Source organism: Psammomys obesus, unplaced genomic scaffold, assembly GCF_907164565.1.
Source record: "Psammomys obesus unplaced genomic scaffold, mPsaObe1.curated_primary_1811, whole genome shotgun sequence".
NCBI classification, from domain to species: Eukaryota; Metazoa; Chordata; class Mammalia; order Rodentia; family Muridae; genus Psammomys; species Psammomys obesus.
Window position 1 is genome coordinate 18,152,513 of NW_026596079.1, and position 17,542 is coordinate 18,170,054.

A 17,542-nucleotide genomic window follows, 5' to 3' on the forward strand; every position below is an offset into this window, starting at 1 on the left:
CCTAGATTCCCTACTCAGATGTGGCCCATTGGCAGCTCAGTCTCCATGTGGAGCTCTGAGTGAGGGGAGCCTCTATCATGAACTCAATTGACTGCTCTCTGATCACCCGCCTCTGATGATGTACTCTTATCAGGCCACGGAGGAAGAGGATCCAAGCAGTCCTGGTGAGACTTAACAAGCTATGGGCAGATGGCAATAGTGGAGGAAACTCCCCCCCTTTTCAGTGGACCAGGGGAAGGAGATGAGGGGAAAAGGGAAGGAGTGTGGGACTGGGGGAGGTGAGGGAGGGAGCTTCAATCGGGATATATAATGAGTAAATTGTGAAGGAAAAAAAATTAAAAAAAATCCACATCCTTCAGAGTTCCAAATAGCTGTCCTTAGCAGCTGGCCGCTGGTCATATAGCTGCTCCACAGAGCTTCCCACATGTCTGCTGCTGCCTGCCTCAGAGGGAGAAATGATGGTGGGTGAACCATCCGTGGCCTGATTCAAGGTTTTATTTAAAACTCAAGATTTTTTTTTTCCCCCTGGGTGAGGAAATAAGGGTTTTTAAGAGGCCAGCCTCCTACAGACCAGAAGCGGCCACGATCCCACGGATCGGACATTGTGACTGCAGTCCTATTTCTACTCAGCGGTTGGTGTGACCTGTGGAAATACGACATGAAGAGACGAGTTACAGACCAGAGGAAGCACAAAGTCTGGAGCGTTGTGAGCATGGAAGGGGGGATGTGAACACACTGTGTCGGGATGCTAGGGAAAGTCAGCAAGGAAGCCCCCGGGGGTAGAAGATCACATGAGCAGCCGTGCTCCCTCTCTAATGCCTCTCCTTTCCCGCCACCTCTCATCACTCTGTCTCCCGTGAGGGAAATAGACTCTGTCACGCACTTGCACAGCCATGATGGCTGGCAACCATGGGCCCAGAATCCTGACTGACGTCTGTAAAACCATGAGCCAACGGCCCTTTTCTCCTTTCTGCTGTTCCCAAGGGCTTCGTTTATAAGGGACTAGCGTGTGTACATTCTACCAACATTCAGATACACTTCAAACACTCAAGGGTGAAATTGAAAAGGGAGGCCCGGAAACAATCAGGAACTCGTGTGTGGGGATTCTAACTGCCACTGCTGGAAGTACAGAGGACTGGGAGACAGTAGGTCTTATGGCTTCCAGCCCATCTGGTGGGAGGAGCAATGTCTCCACAGTGGTCTCCACCTGGTCTCTCTTGTTCTGCGTGGAGAGACTCCCATCAGTCCCTGGAAGAAAATGACTCCACATCTGTCAGGCCAGAGAAAGCACCACACGAAGCTTGGATTTGACACAGCTGTACCTATTCACCCATCCTGACGCTTTTAAAAAGAAGAATGACTGTTAGTTAGCTTTGCTTTCGTGGCAAAAATGCAGAGACTGCCTAGAAATGTTTTGGTGGCTCCCCAATCAAGAGAGATTGATGCCCATCAGTCTTTCCGCTCTTCCATACTTCAGGCTTGTTCCTACAGTCGGGGTTGCCTCATGATCAAAGGAAGTGGTTGGTCCCTCAGTCATTACATCCACGTTCAGGCGGGCTCAAAGATGACAAGGCAAGAGAAGTGTCAGCTGAGGGAGCACCAGTGAGATGTCTTATAAGCCGTTTCCAAGGTGTCTTCTCTCAGAGCCTTGGCTACCCCACAGAGAGAAGGAAAATGTCTTGGCAGCCTGCGTTCCCAGTACACCTGGGGTTCCGTCACTGGAGGAGGAAGAACAGACACTTGTGACATTACTAGCTAGTTGCAGAGTGGCTGCCTGCCTTCCACTTTGCCTGTTTATTCCCATGACTAATTTCTACTCAGCAAATGCCTCACAGTGGAAAGAAAGTGGTTCATTTGTTCACCGAGAGCACCAGAGGTTGGGGTGGAGGGCTCCTCCAGGAGAGTGAAGAAATGCAAAGAAGAGTTTAAAAGCCCTGAGATCGCAGGAATGAAAGAGTCACATTGCATTGTCTGACCTTGTCAATGCAACATTCAAGCAAAAAAAAAAAAAAAGAGAGAGAGGTTCACAACTCACAAATGCATGCCATTGGATAAAAGATGCTTGAAGTACTTTGAGATCCAGAATAAGCTCCTAACTCATGGTTGGAACTTAAAATAAAACACAAGAGTTTGCCAATGGAGGCATCCCCGTCTACTTTAAATGAGTAACCACTAAGCCATTTCTTGGTATACAAAATTGGATGATGGAAGAATTATGGCAAAAACACATGAACTTCTCCATCATCTGTGACCAGGCTCATTGAAACTCGGGATATTTTTTAATAGCATTTGAGCATCCTCTGAACCCGTGCGAGATAGAAGACGCTGTGCTAACTGAACCTCAGGAAGTTGTCTCCACCTCTGTCTCCTTAGACACCTGCTGCACACGCTGAGACTCATGCACTTCCATAGTGAGTGTGCTGTCGCCATTGTCTCCATAGTGAGAACATACTTCAGAGCTAAGTCAGCTGCTGAAGGCAACACTGCAAATCAGCGCCTGTGCCCGAGGTCCCACGTTATTCTTTTCGGTTTGAAAAGTCCATTTTCTTTCCACTCAGAGATTCACAAACTGCGATGCTTCAGAAGAACAGAGCACTTTTCTCAATTGCCTATCATCAACGCGGTGATGCCGTTTCTCTTGATTACAAAGGAACCACTGCTGTGAGGGAAGGCATTTGCAGCCCCTGGAGTTGCTGACGCTGGGTCTGGGAGGCCAAGGGGTGGGAGGAGGGGCGGAGTTCCATCTGTTCAGCTCCTGAGGATTTGAATCAGGCAGGGAGCTGGAGAAGGCTCCCTTCCTTTTTTCCTTTTTTTTTTTTTTTTAGGCTAATTATCACTTGAGTCTGAACAGAGAGGGAAACATCTTGTTCCAGAAAGAAAAAATTGTCTGTGGCAGCAAGCCCCCATGCCCTGCTTAGTTTTTAAACAACTTGACACAAGCTAGAGTCATCCGGGAACATGTTACCAGCAGACTGGTCTGTGGGCAACCCTGTGGGCCATTTTCTAGGTTAATGGTTGATGTGGGAGGGCGCAGAACGCTGTGGTTGGGGCTACCCCATAGGTGTTCCTGACTGTATGAGAAAGCAGGCTGAGCTTTGTTAGTCTGTCAAAACATAGGTCTAGTCTCTTCTCAGTCCCAGTGTCCAAGCAGACATCCGAAACCCCATCTTTGAAGCCATTCTCGTGATACTAGCCGACTCCGTCCAAGGCCTGGCTTCATGCCAGCCCTTTTCAACTTTCCTCCTTCTTTACAGTAATTCTTCCCCAAGAGGTTTTGGCTCCCTGCTAATAGAGGAAGAAACTAAGGCTCAGAGAGGTGAAGGACCAGTAGAAATAGAGGAGTTCGGGTTCCAGCTTCTATACCCTCTCTGTCAGGGTCTCTGGGGAGACCTGAGCCGCCCTTCTGTAGTCAGGTTTATCATCTTATCCCACAGTCCCAGCCCCAGTGCAGGTTGTTTCCCTGGGTCACACAGGAGTCAATGAGACAACACGAGACTATGCCTTCTCCCTCGAGAGCACTCGAGCCTTAGCGGTATAATCGCTGGGTGCCCATTGCCCACCTCTGTTGCTGCTCCTGAAGCCAGATTTCTGGGGGCCCCTAAGGATGTGGCCACGACTTAATGCCACATCCTTCTGTCCCTCACTTTCATCTCAGTCTCCTTCAGATGCCTCTATGGCCTCCATCATTCCTTCCACGAGACCTTTGCTAGTGCTGTATTCAGTCGCGAGCGTTCTCTTTTACCTATCACATCCTCCCTTGGCCATTGCTTCTCTGAGGTGTCTTTCTGCTATCTGGGCTGGGTGGGGTCCCCCTGGGAGGCGCGCTCTCTGTTCCTAATACTTATGTGGTACATCCACCTGCGGCTGGGAGCATGTGGTTATTTAGTTTATGTCTTCTTTCCATGCTCCATGGGTTTGCTCAGGGACTTTCTTTGTGGGTTTTGGTGTCCCCGGCGCTGTCTATGCAGCCAGCATGAGGACTAGACCTAATAATTATCTGCAACTACCGGGTGAATAAGGTCAGATGGCCCCCACTGTGAGGTGGATCTCGTGTATATTTGTGTCATGAATTACTGCAGGTTTTAGGGTCAAAGCCGGGGCAACCCTGGCAGCCCTAACCAGCTAGCGTTGGCCACTCATGCTCAATGTGCCAATTAAGGAGCCAAGGAATAGTAAAAAGCAGAGAACGGAGCCTTATTCAACTTGACCACATTAAGAAGAGGAACAAATGAAAATGTCTGGTAACCTCTCAAGTCCATCTCCACGGTCTTGATATGAGGTTAAGGTTTAAAGAGAGAGCAGGAGACAGGCATGACTAAAGGAGGGGTCCTGCCTCCCACCACGGCCCAGCTCTCTCCTGCAAGGTGGTCTGACAAGATGGCAGAACTCTTGACATTTCTTTCTGGGAGGCAAAATCCCCCTCTGGCTGGCACAAACACACACATACACGCACCACACAAACGTGCACACACATGCACTCCATGCACACCAATTTTAAAAGGTAAACGATTTTTTACCTTTTACATTTTAAAAGGTCGCTCTGGCCAGGGTATCTGTAACGGAAGGGAAGAACAAAGAATACCGAGTGATTCCAGGGTGTGATGTCACGTTAGATACCCAGCCCTGCGGGGAAGGGTGTCTGTGTTTGTGGCTGGGACTAAGTTTGTCTCACATTGTTCGAGGGTGGGGGCAGGGTGGGGTTTAAATGGTGTTTAGAAAGATAAAAAGCATTCTCAAATGGATTTAAGCGCCAAGAAAAAAAGAAAGGTGGAGACTCAAGGTAACTTGGGAAATGGGTATATATATATATATATTTTTAAAGACTGTGATTATCTTTAGGACCAGCGCTGCATAATTAGGCAGAAGATTATTTTGTTTAATTTTTCTTTGCAGGACAGGCCATATGTGATATCCTATGTATAGAACACCAGACATGGCTGACGCCAAAATTATCCTTGCTTACCAACTCCATCTCACACATTTCTAAAATGTTTCGAAGGCTTCTGCCTCCAGGCTTTTTAGCATCTGGACATCTTTTGACATCAAGGGGAAGTTGGTGGACTCTACTTAAGTTGGAAGGGTTTCCAGATAATTTTCTTGCTTGCTTTTATTAGGTGATTCAACAATTTGCATTGCTTTGTCAAGATTTTACCTTTCAGAATCCACTAGAAAGCACCTGCCCTTACATCCAGATTTATCTAAAAATAGCACTTCCCTTTCCAACACCACCAGAAATATATGCACTTTTTTTTCCAAGCCTTATTTGTGAAACATATTTTTCGTCCAATGCCTTTCTTGGCAGAACCATTATTTGAAGATAAAACAATAAATTTGGGGGAGAGGAGCTTCCAGAATGCAAACCCTATGATAATCTGGCCATGCTTATTTTATCCCTGCTGTCTCCACTGCCCAGCTTATAGGCGCCAATAAGTATTTTTCAATGAACAGAGGTAAGTTTATGTTTATTAAATTTTTTACATTAAAATATTACATTTATTAAAGAAGTTTTAGGAGAAGGAGGAGGTAAATAAAAGATTATGCTGCTTAGATAACTGTTCATGTTGTTATATTCCTCTAGAAATTTCCCATCATGTACATATTTATTTTTCCAACATGCTGTGTATAGGTTTCTAACACATATACAAATACTTAGAACGGATTTATTACGTATGCCTCATGACATCAAACAATCTGACCTCTCCATCAGGGATGAATATACATCACTGCGAAGTGAGAATGAACCACCACTTACGTAGCCAATCTCACTAGGAAACATTGCCAAGGCAGCAAGCTTCTGTTTCTCAGAACTTCAGGAAAATGTGATGGTACTGATGCTAAGAGATAGAGCATCGAGAGCCAGAACTGAGTGAACAGTACTCAAGTCTAAAATCACAGGGCCTGCAAATCAATGGTGGAATGGTTTGCCCAGCATGCACCAGGCTCTGGGGTTGAATACCAGCACTATAAGCTTCTATTTTTTTTAAAATTTCACAGAGCATACCTTCTGTTTTTGATGGACAAGGAACATTCCAGAATGATTTTCTATGTAGATGTAAGCACTTTTGACTTTAGAAAAGTTACAATTGTGCAATAGCATTAAAATATATATAAGAAGCCAAGCATGGTGGGGTACGTCTATAGTCCTAGTATTTAGGAAATGAAAGCAGGGAGATCGGGAATCGTAGTTCTTCTTGGCCATTTAGGAAGTTTAAGATCCATATGGACTATAGCAGACCCCCAGCTCAAAAGCAAAACAAAGCAAACAAACAAAAAGGTAAAATTAAAGCCATTGTCTTGATGCTTCTAGTGTCGAGAGAAGAACTCAAACTTAGTTTCCCCAGTGCCACCTGGGGAACGACCCTGGGTGATAGGAAGAAGAAAAATTGGGGGTGGGGGGAAGTCCTTTGAGGGGACGGAGGCCAAACATCTCAGAGCCTGTATTTCCTCACTATGACTGAGAAAAGAGGCCCCTCAACCCAACCCCCACTGTAGATAGGACAGAATGCAGGGACATTCTGCAGAGACTGGGAGTTTCCTTTCAAGGCGCGCTGATGCCATCCATCAGTGAATTGGCTGCTGTTTCTCAGACGGGCTTTCACACTCTGTACCTACCTGGCTCACCTGCTGGGACGGTGAGGGATGAGCAGAGGTGGCACGGGCCGTTCCTGTCACAGTCTGTGACCAGTGGCGACACAATGCTCGCCGGGGGGCTGTATATCTAGCCAATGAGAATTCCCACCTGACTCACATGCACAGAATTTATCAAATTGTGGACGCTGCATTTGGAAAGTGCCACAGAGCAAATGCAAGAGAACTTCTCACAGCTCGCTACTGCTACTGCGTGTATTCAGTTGACTTTGAAGGTAACCTGGCTGCGGTTTCACTCCATAGAGCAGCGGTTCTCAACCTTCCTAAGGCTGCGACTCTGGTGCCGTGACCCCCAGTCACAAAATTACTTTTGTGGGTTGAGACCCACAGGCTGAGAACCACTTCTGTGGGAGGATTTTTAACAATGAAATAGTTTAGATGATTTAGACACATTTTTGTCAAGCCAGTTTGACAGCCTGGAAGTGAACGTGTCCGGTAACTGTGAAGATTAAACCAAGTGGTATTTGGGACTTGTTAAGTAGATAGTAATTTACTAGCTGCCTTTTTTGAATGTTTACGAAGACATTTTATTTGAAATATGGGGCTTCTGATAAAATTTCAGATTCAGATTTGATCTTTTAAAATACGATCTATTACATTGAGAGAAGGCTTACTGAGGTCAATTCGAGGTCATCGTTGATTATCCTGGAGTGTAGGCAAAAACAAGATTTGGGATTTAAAATTTTGGAAGGTGGTAGCTGAGACTGGGGCAGGGAGAGCCTGCCAGGGTTCAGTCTTCCTAGGGAAGACCTGATTTATCCCCAAGATACAGGGACAGTTATCGGGTCCCTTTATCTTTTCCCTTTAGCATCACCATAGTACCTCCCACAGCACGTGATCATAAAGAGGTCTGTGTCCTCCGTTGCCCTTAGGAGCCACCCACGACTATCCTCCGGCTGATGGCTCCTGGCAGGGTATAGATGAAGAGGACCAGGAAGATGATGAGGATGATGAGGATGAAGGCGATGATGATGTACTTCTTGTAGTTCCTCCAGATCAGGTGGTACAGGCACTTGAAGGGGCTCACGAACCACGAGAAGGAGGTGTCCGGGCGGCTAGGGGGGGAAATCAGGAAAAGGGGTCATGGTCAATAGCCATGAGTCCCAACCTCCCAGGAAACACTTCCAATGCTGTTTTTCTGGGGGACCCATAGGAGAGAGGAGAGAATATAGGGATCTCTGAGAATGGGGTTGGGGGAAGAAGAACATTCTACCTAAAGCAACAGAAATAGGGCAGTTTACCAAGCGGTCAGTAATGGCTGGTGTAAGGCATGGTGTTAAAGGTTGCTCTGAGTCAGACCAGAGCCCTGTTAGAACCCAGCCTGAAGCCCACACCGTCCATCCCGCCACCTGTCCCTCTACGACCAGATCAAGCCCACCTTCTGCATGAAATCTACTCTGACCGCCTCAGCGCACCAGGAGCCCTCACTGTAAATTCCTGCCCCACGGAAATCGAACCTCCTTCTCTGCACAGCATATTTGTCTTTTATGCTCTCATAACTATTTCACGAGTTTCTGTGCTACTTCTCCTAAGGAAATGGCAAGCTCCTGGGAGGCAGAGCTTATGCCTGATATTTCTTTTGTGCCCTCCAAAGTCTTTTTTTATTTTTTATTTGTTTTTAATTGAAAAAATTTTCATACAATGTAATCTGATCACTTTCCCCTCCCCAACTCCTCCCCAACTCCTTCCCCTATCCCCACCCACTGAACTCATGCCCTTTCTTTCTCTTTCCATTTAGAAACAAACAGGAAAAAAAAAAAGAATGAAAAACAGAGACAGAAGTAAGACACAGACAGACACAAATCCATAAAAACACAAAATTGAAAACTGTAATATGCAAGCAAAAAAAAAAAAAAAAAAACCCGTAAGACAAAAATAAAATGCCTCCATAAGGCAATATGAGACAAAAAGTCTACAAAAGTGCCACTGAAAATTCATTTTGTCTTACCCATCTATGGCTCAGCATGGAGCCTACCCTTCTATGCCGTTGGAGAAAACGGCTTTTTTTTTTTTTTTTCGTAGGCAGGTATCAATTGTAGATAGCCTCTCCGTTAGGCTTGGGATCCTGTGTCCACTTTCCCCCTCTCAGCACTGGAACCTGAGCAGGCCGGGTGTGTACCGCCATAGTATCTGTGTGTGAGGTGTTCTTAAACGGATGCTTTAACAAAGAACTTTGAGTTAATGAGTAGCCAAGCACCTGTTATGTTCCTAGCATTATGAGAGGTGGAATGTGGGTACAGAGACAAGATCGCACAGCCCGGGTCTGGGGAGAGATAGAATAAACACAATTCCAAAAGGCATTTTATACATGTATTTCCTGTGCATTCAATTTTTAATGGCCATGCAACCAAGAGTCAAGTGCAATAAAGGACTATCATTTAATTCTGACTCTGGGAACCTATTTTTTTTTTTTTAAAGCAACGATGTATCAAAAAGAAAATGTTTTCATCAAAACAAAACAAAAAACAAATCGGAAAATGGCAAAATTAAGTTGATTTCATGATTCTGGGTGGTGACCAACTTGACGATGGGCACCAAGCCTATGGAATGTTGTGCTGTCCTCAAAAATCCCAACTAGAACAGCTATGACAATGAAGCAAAAACTTTTCAGTGAAGTGTGAAAACGTTAACTCGGTCCTGTAAGTTTGGTCAGGTCAGCAATCCACGTGCACACAACAGGAGTGGAAGACAGATGAATTGCTCTAGAGAGGCTCTAGGTGAGGCATTTTTACAGACGCGACCTGCTTCAGCTGCAGTGTGGGATCTCTGGGGCATTTTTCAGTTATAGAAACAATAAACCACACAGGTTCGTCAGCACTTAGTCGCCTGATCCTCAGCTCCCGAGTTCTGGGTGATGTAACAGGAAATGCCGGGGCCTCAGAAAAACCTGGGGGTCGCGGAGGCCCCGCGCATGCGCCACGTTCCCAACTACAACCCAGCCATACTCACTTGGGCTTCGCCAAGGGCTCGGGCTCCTTCCGGGCTTTGCCGACAGGGTTTTTCTCGGCTTCCTCTGCTGTGACTAAGTGGAACTCAGCTTCAACCTTGCCCTGCATAAGACAGAAACTGCAGTTTCCAATCACACACCTGGGGGCAAAACCGGCGACCCAGAAGTATCTTGTCATTCTGTCAGCAGGAAGTATTCTGACTAGTCTGTTGGTTTATTTTGAGAAAATACCTGTTTTCTGGTTCAGGAGAAACCATCTTGTGAGGACTCCTAAAAGCCCCAGGGTGTGGCTGGAGAGGGGGCTCGGTGGGTGGGGTTGCTTATTATGAAGTATGAAGAACTGAGTTCAGATCCTTAGCACGCGCTTACAAGCCAGAGGTGGCAGCGTGTGTCTATAACCCCAGCAGTGAGGAGGGTTTGGAGACACGTAGATCCCAGGGGCCCAGCGGCCAGCCCGTCTAGCTAAACAGAGCTCTTCAGGCTGCGTGAGGAAACCTTGTCTCAACAACAGTAATGATAATAAGGAGGGAAGTGATGGGTGAAGATATCCCAACATCCACTGGGTCCCTACGAACGCGTGCCTGGGCACACACCCGCATTACATACACCTTCCCCGCCACCGAGGCCCATAATGCTGCTGCTGCTGAGGTTTGTGTTTGGGAAGGGTCCCACGTGTACAGATAGACACAGAGATATAGACACGGATATCTCACATTGACCAGTTGGCCATCATTAACAGGGAAAGAATAATACTAGAACTGAGTAGTCATTAGAAAGGGAGCTAATGACTCGAGTGGCAGGCCCCTTTATAGCAACCACTTTCTTTTCCGTCAGTTCTCCAGAGGAAATTGGTGGATACGACCCTGAGTTTTCAGAATAGCTTCTCTGCCATCCATCATTGATTGTGTGTGTTCACCAAGGCTGTCAGAACCATTGTTTTATTTTAGAAATACCCTTCTCCTCTATGGCAAGCATCCCTCTGACTTGGAAGCTGTGGGTGTCAGGCAATTCTCTTAAGCACCGTGCCAACGCTATTGGCAGAGATGGAAATGGCTGGCAAACTCCAGGGCAGAAATCAAGTCATTCTTTCTTGTTCAATCATTCATTCGCCGCAGGATGGGCCTTCTGGCGGGCTGGAATGCCTGTTCTTTGAAGAAGAGATTTTTCTTTCCTCCTGCGTCCTTGGATTTTGTGCACTGAGATTCAAGGTGACGTAGCGGGGAGGGGACAGTAGAGCGTCATAGAAGCATTTTAACAAATGCAGCCACTGTCAAAGCTGTCTTCAGGTCCCATAGATTAGAGATCACATGACTACTTGCTTTATTTCTTGTTCTTATTTATTTCCACTCAACCATGTCCTATGATTTAGAAATGGCCCTTACATGCATGAATATGTGTAGTCTCTTATTCCCATTGAGAAATTAGGGCAGATTATGCTCAGAGGGTATTTAAAAGCTGGGAAATAAGTAATATATAGCCTCTGTAGTTTACAGTCACTCTTCCACACAATTATCAGCATATAATAAGAATACTGAAGTTCAAATTGCAGTTGTACATCTTGACTCTGGCTCATTTTCTTTATTATCTCTCAGCCTGTCTCAAAAACAAGCAAGCTAGCTATTCTTTTCGAGAGGACCAGAAGCTAGAGGTCAAACAACGTTCCCAAGGCAATACGCATAATGGGCCATCCCCGACTAGAATTTGAACCCTGGTCTATAAGATACAAACTGCCTGGCAATTTATTCATTCCTTTGTTGGATAGTGGATGAGAAGGTTTAAAACGCTTTTCTCAGTGACCCATGATGTTCATTGTCAGCACCTGAAGGCACTCGTCTCCTTGTATCTCGAGCTCCTTGTCTGTCAGATATTCTAGAGCGATGTGACTGTAACATCTAGGATGTGCTAAAGGTAGAACTAAAATGCAAAGGAGCTCCTTAAGACTTGGCTATTGGAAGAAAGCTAGGAAAGCAACTTAAAACTGATGGCAAAGGGAACAGGCTCACCATACAAGCAGAGCTCTCTTCCAGGGCTCTTTCCGGGGTGGCTTAACCTCTTCTGAGCAGGGTTTTGTACACTAACGACTTCATCCAGTTGCTCTAATTTGATGGAGAGTCAGCTTGGGGGGGGGGGGCTAACCAGTTCCCAGGTTCTGGAATTGTTGGAACAGGGTAGAAATCAACAGGGCACACTTGGGTCAAGAGTGAAAGGACCAAAACAGCCTCTTTATACCCTACTGCATCATCATCATCATCATCATCATCATCATCATCATCATCATCATCATCATCATAGCAGCTCGGTACAGATTTCTGTAGTCCGAAGAAGTGCTTGATACACGTATGAGCCATGTAAAGCACCATCAAAGTAGATAGCATTTCCGTGTTTGGGGTCGCAGCCATGGAAACCCAGGCTTGCTAATCTCTGTTACTAAATTGTCATGTGACTCCTGAGGTGCTCTTAAATAGGCTCTCATGATTTTGCTACTTTATATGTTCAAGTGACCCCTTGCTGAGGGAGATAGAGCACTTGGGGCAAAATTCATGGCAAAAGGGAGAGAGAGAGGCAGAGAATAATGTGTCTGAGCGGCTGTCTGAGCAGTACGTGAGGTCAACATACTCAGATTGTGAGTTCCAATCCTGGCGGCTTCAGTCATTCTTTGGTTTAAAAACCTGGTTCAACCCAAATGTCGTAGGATTCAGAAATACCGTTTACAGTTATTTGCTTATTTATTTATTTATTGTGTGGGAGAGGGAGGGGAGGGGCAGAGGACAGGAGGGGAGGGAGGGGAGATAGAGTATGTGTGTGCACACCTGTGCGTGTGCGCGTGTGTGAGTCAGAGGTCACCTTGCAGGAGTCAGCTCTCTTCGCCAGCCCATATGGATTTTGGGAATTACACCCATTTTTTTTCTCAGGCTTTTCAGCAAGTGCCATTACCCACTGAGCCATCTTTAATAGTAAATGTGACTTTTCTGAAAAGTTCTAAGATGATTCCACAATCTTTGCTATCATCATTCTGGCATTGGTATATACATGTGACCCCAACTTGTGGGCTGGAAATGAACAGGATATAGCATAGACCAGCGTAGGTCAGATGGACAGTAGTTGAAGGAATGCAATCTAGTGCTCTTCATTGAAACAATGTGACCTTGAGTGAGTTGCCTGTCCAACTCCCTGTCCTCAGGATGTTCATAATATGAACACACAGTCAGCATTCTCCACCCAGCCTAAGGTCGCTTTCTGAGCCAATAAGTCCTGACCTTAGCATAGAAGTCAACAGTTATTATTGTGAAGCCTTGCTTATTCCAGCCGCAGGAGAGCAACGGGGACTATTGCATTCTGATAAATGCTTCTCCTCTCTGCCTATCTCTGCATCCAGAGGGCTTCACTTCCTACTCCATCATCAATATTCAGCCTCTCACCAAGCAGAGGTCTTAAGCTAATAATATCCTCCAAATGTAATTTAAAATCAGGACTATAAGAAGAAGAAGAAGAGAAAAGCACAGACAGTTTGAGAGATTACCCATTAACCTCATGACATCTGTGAAAGGGGGAAAATGACAAGGAAAGGTCCCTGAAGAGACTGCGCATATGCTATACCAGTTATATGAACTCCAAACCTTAACATTCTGGGAGTGGATCTCAGGTAAGAGGAGAAGAGACCAGGCCACCTTCAGAACAGACACATATTTTTCACCACTAATTAATTGCCGTTGCTCACTAAAATGCAGCCTCACTGCTATGAAAAGTCATTTGCAAAAATTCATGCTGGAATGTGCATTGATAAAATACTTTAAGAAAAAAAATATATATGGAGAGTTACGGTTTGAATCTGAAATGTCCCTACAGGCTCATGTTTCGAATGCTTGCTCCCTAGCCGGTTATGCTGTTTCACAGGGACTGTGACACCCACAGGAGGTGAGATCTAGGGGGTTGAAAGTGAGTCTCTAGCGGTGGGTTTCTGAAGGATATATCTGGTCCCGTCAGCCTCATTCTCTGCCTTCTGGTCCACCATGAGGGGAATGACCTTTGCCACACACTTGCGCCACCATGCTTTCCCTGCTATAATGGGCTGAAAATGTCAGAAGCCATGAGCTAAAATAAATCCTTCCTCCTTAAGTTGGTCTTGTGGCAGCCGTATGAGAGTAGCTGATTCCTTCATATGTACAGATACGTATGTGCACTGCGTGTACTCCCATGTTCTCAACCTAGGAATTTCATTTCTGAGTACCCGAATTCAAGAATAATTCAGAAACCTAAAGAAAAGGCTTTTGCACTAACACAACCATTCTTGGACCGAGTGTTCAAGTTGTCCTGTGTACTTTAACTGGGCATCTCAGACTCTTCTTGGATTTTTTGGCTCTAGGTCTGAAGTCAGCTTCTTTTAGTAGAAGATGCTATCTAGAAAATAGAATTAAAGCACTAAAAATTTATTTGTTACTGAGTGATTTTTGATCCTAGATTCTTCTAGGGGGTATATTTAGACGATATATTTTTAAAAAATTCCATTAGTCTGTAGTGACACAGCCAAAAATAAGTTGGGGGGGGCGGTGGAGGTCATTAGGTTATAACACTAACTCTTGATTCTAATCATTTTTTGGGGTGGGAAAGTAGAGTGATCACACTTCATACTTCTGCTTTATGGAGAAATCTCTTAGGTGGATGCTAACTGAGAGAGAGAGAGAGAGAGAGAGAGAACATGAACTAAACAAGATCCTTGGTGGTTGTTAAACCAGTAGGTGAGCTGTGGTGGCAGAAGAAAGCCCTCACAATGCAGGTGTGACCCCGTCAGTGACCTGTTCATGCAAAGGGGAAGTGTAGCTGTGCAAGAAAGACATCTTATATTTGCCAACCTAACCAACCCAGCAACCCAGCATCACTGAAACTATAGCTATTAGCCACAGAGGATGCTGAAGGTTCCTCCCTCAACCTGAAGTATAGCTGCCACTTTTTAAATTAAGGGCTTCATAGCCCCGGGACCTAACCTAAAATACATGTTAATTTGTGGAATTTGCCTGTAGAAGAAACTCACTGACCTCCATATCTTAAAGGAGTGATTTATTTAAAGATGGCTTTGAAGAGGACTAGTTGGTGCCAGAAGTATAAAATATAGGGTGCAATGTGTGTGTCTGCCCTCCCATTCTGCCAAGGGCACCCACTCTGAGAGAGCCCTGAAGCCAGGTTGCACCGACTCCAAGGTGACAGTGCGCACACACAAGGAGCTATGTGAATCCAAGGGTCTAAACCAGACAGACAGGCTGGGCTACTGATGGGGAGCTTTAAAAATAAGCTTGGCAGGTGGTGGACACTGGAAACAAATTCTTTCTCCCCTGCCAGTGACCAGGGCAAAAGCAAAAACAACAAAAACCAAAAAGCACTGAATGCTCCCGATACATATATGTGTATACACATGCGCTCGCACACACTCTGAGATGGGGTGCAGTAGGGGAGCCCTCAGGGTGAGCCTGCAACTTGCAATGTGGCCTATGTCGGTTTCATGTTTGGAGGAGGCTTCCTGCCTCAGCTTCCCAACTGCTGGGAGAACAGGTCGAGCCACCATTGCCAACACTATGAATAATTTCAAAGCACGGGAGGACCCATGCAGAGTTAGAATTGGAGACGGTGCTACGAACCGTCTGGGACATCCAATTCATCACTTGCACTTTAGGGACTTAAAACCTGAGACTCAAGAGGCAGAAGGTGACCGAAGAATGGCAGAGGTTTCCCTGTACACGACCAACTTCCTATCACATTAGGAGAAAAGCGCTGGTGGCTTGGTTTCCTGGGTATGTGTGTTGGTTGGTTACAGAGTAAAGAGAACAAGGGGAAGTTGGGGCCAACTTCCTTCTGCAAGCTCAGCAGGACTTTCAGGACCTTACAGGGATGCGCTGTGCATTTAGAATGAAGTCATTTCACATTCCCCCTTTAGGGTGAATAAGGAAAAATACAGATTCTAAAAGACTTCATTCTTTCTGTTGATAACAAGGGCAAAAGACCAGGCATGGTACAATATGCCTGGCGGGTCATGAGTTCAAGGTCAGCCTGGTCCACATAGAGAGACCCTGTCTACAATAAACAAACCATATAGACAGGATTCCCATTTTTTCCTTTATCTGAGAGCATTTACTGTAGAAGAGCTACAATTACAAGTACTTCCTCTTCTCTTTGAAATGTATATAAACAGCTTTGAAAACTGGGCGGGCTTTTACTTTAAAACTCTGCAGGCCAGCCTTTGTCAAGGGCTTAGGAACCTTCATCTGCAAAGCAAACATCAAACAAATTAGCATACCAGCCTAAGACTGTAGCACATACATGCAAGTCCAGATACCTGGGAAACTGAGGCTGGAGGATAGGAAGGCCAGCATGGACAATTTAGGGAGACTGGAGGCAGTGTGTGTGTGTGTGTGTTGTGGGGAAGGGGACTAAAAATAAATATACTGCTACTTCTGAGGGGGAGGAAGCTAACTCTAGCATTCACCTCATTCCAAGTCAGAAAATGTCGCCTGTCATGAAGATTCACAAGCATCCCCTCTAGCCCCACCTGTTTTAGTTAGGGTTATATTACTATGAAGAGACACCATGACCAAGGCAACTCTTTTTTTTTTTTTAAGGCAACGCTTATAAAGGCTGACATTTAATGGCTGGCGTAAGTTTCAGAGGTTTAGTCCATTATTATCACAGCAGAAAGCACGACAGCATGCAGGCAGACATGGTGCTGGAGGAGCTGAGAATTCTACATCTTGATCTGAAGGCAGCAGGGAGGAGACTGTCATACTGGGCATAGCTTGAGCTTTGGAGACTTCAAAGCCCAGCCCCACAGCGACACACTTCTTCCAACGAGGGTGTACTTACTCCAGCAAGGCCTCACCTCCTAATAGTGTCACTCCCTAAGGGCAATGCATTCCAACACACGAGTCTACGGGAGCCAAACTAATTCAAACCTCTACAACCACCCATCACAACAAACAAATTTTCTAACTCAGCTGGCCACTCCAATCACTGCATTATTCCAGAATGAATTAAATCTGACAAAATAAGTCTTCTTACTTGGACCAGTCACCATTTTCCTGGAAACCAGGTACATGTATATAAGCAGCTTTGAAAACGGGATGGCTTATATGCTTTAGAATAGGAGGGCTTGTCTTTGTCCAGGCATGGAGCGGGTTGTGACTGCTTGGCTTGGTAACAGCAGTGGAGGTCAAGGGTGCTTCTGTCTTTGTACTCTCTTCCTTGTGGTGCAGGTCACATGCTGGGTTAACTAATCCTTAGAATTGTGTGGACTAGTTTTACTTTAACTTGACACAACTTAGAGGCATTTTGGAAGAGGGAACATGAACTGAGAAAATACCCCCACCAGACTGACCCGTGGGCCAGCCAGTATTTCATTTTCTTGATTGGTTATTGATGTGAGAGGGTCCAGGTCACTATGGGCGGGGCCACTCTCTAGGCTTGTGAGTCCTGGGTGGTAAAAGAAAGCAGGCTGAGCAAGCCAGTAAGCAGCACCCCTCCATGACTTCCACTCCACTTCCAGCTCTGAGTTCCAGCCCTGAGTTCCTGCATTGGCTTCTCCCAGTGATAGATTTCTGGCTGTAAGGTGAAATAAATTCTTTCCTCCCAAGGTTGCTTTTAGTCATGGTGTTTTGTTGTTGTTGTTGTTTTTCACAGCAACTAACTAAGAGTAGTAATCAAACTTTTCATCTTTGTATCTTTTCATCTCAACCTTTGTAGATAAGTTTTCTGGTTCAGGAATAGATTTTGCTTTATAGATATAATCTTAGCCCTCAGTGGAGAAGATGGCTAATAACCTAAGGACCAGGTTGGGTAGAACCAGGCTGATGTCCCTCCATTAGCATGGGTTTCTTCCAGAGAGAGAAGTACTGTTTCAGGGATTAAGAGCAAGGAATTTAGGAATAGACTGCTTGGGTTTAAACCATGTCCTTCCCTGAGCAG

General features: G+C 45.5%; 1 protein-coding gene across 3 annotated transcripts in view; it reads right to left on the bottom strand.

Annotated features, from left to right (window-relative positions):
• Window positions 1-5,460: 5,460 nt before the first annotated feature.
• Window positions 5,461-17,542, bottom strand: part of Fer1l6 (fer-1 like family member 6) — a 150,845-nt gene continuing 138,763 nt past the window's right edge. For all 3 annotated transcript variants that reach the window (XM_055626273.1, XM_055626272.1, XM_055626271.1), the window contains 2 exons: window positions 9,598-9,698; window positions 5,461-7,703 (listed from right to left, as the gene is read on the bottom strand). In XM_055626273.1, coding sequence (XP_055482248.1) covers window positions 7,517-7,703; window positions 9,598-9,698 — 288 coding nt within the window. In that variant the 3' untranslated portion in view covers window positions 5,461-7,516. The remainder of the gene's footprint in view (window positions 7,704-9,597; window positions 9,699-17,542) is intronic.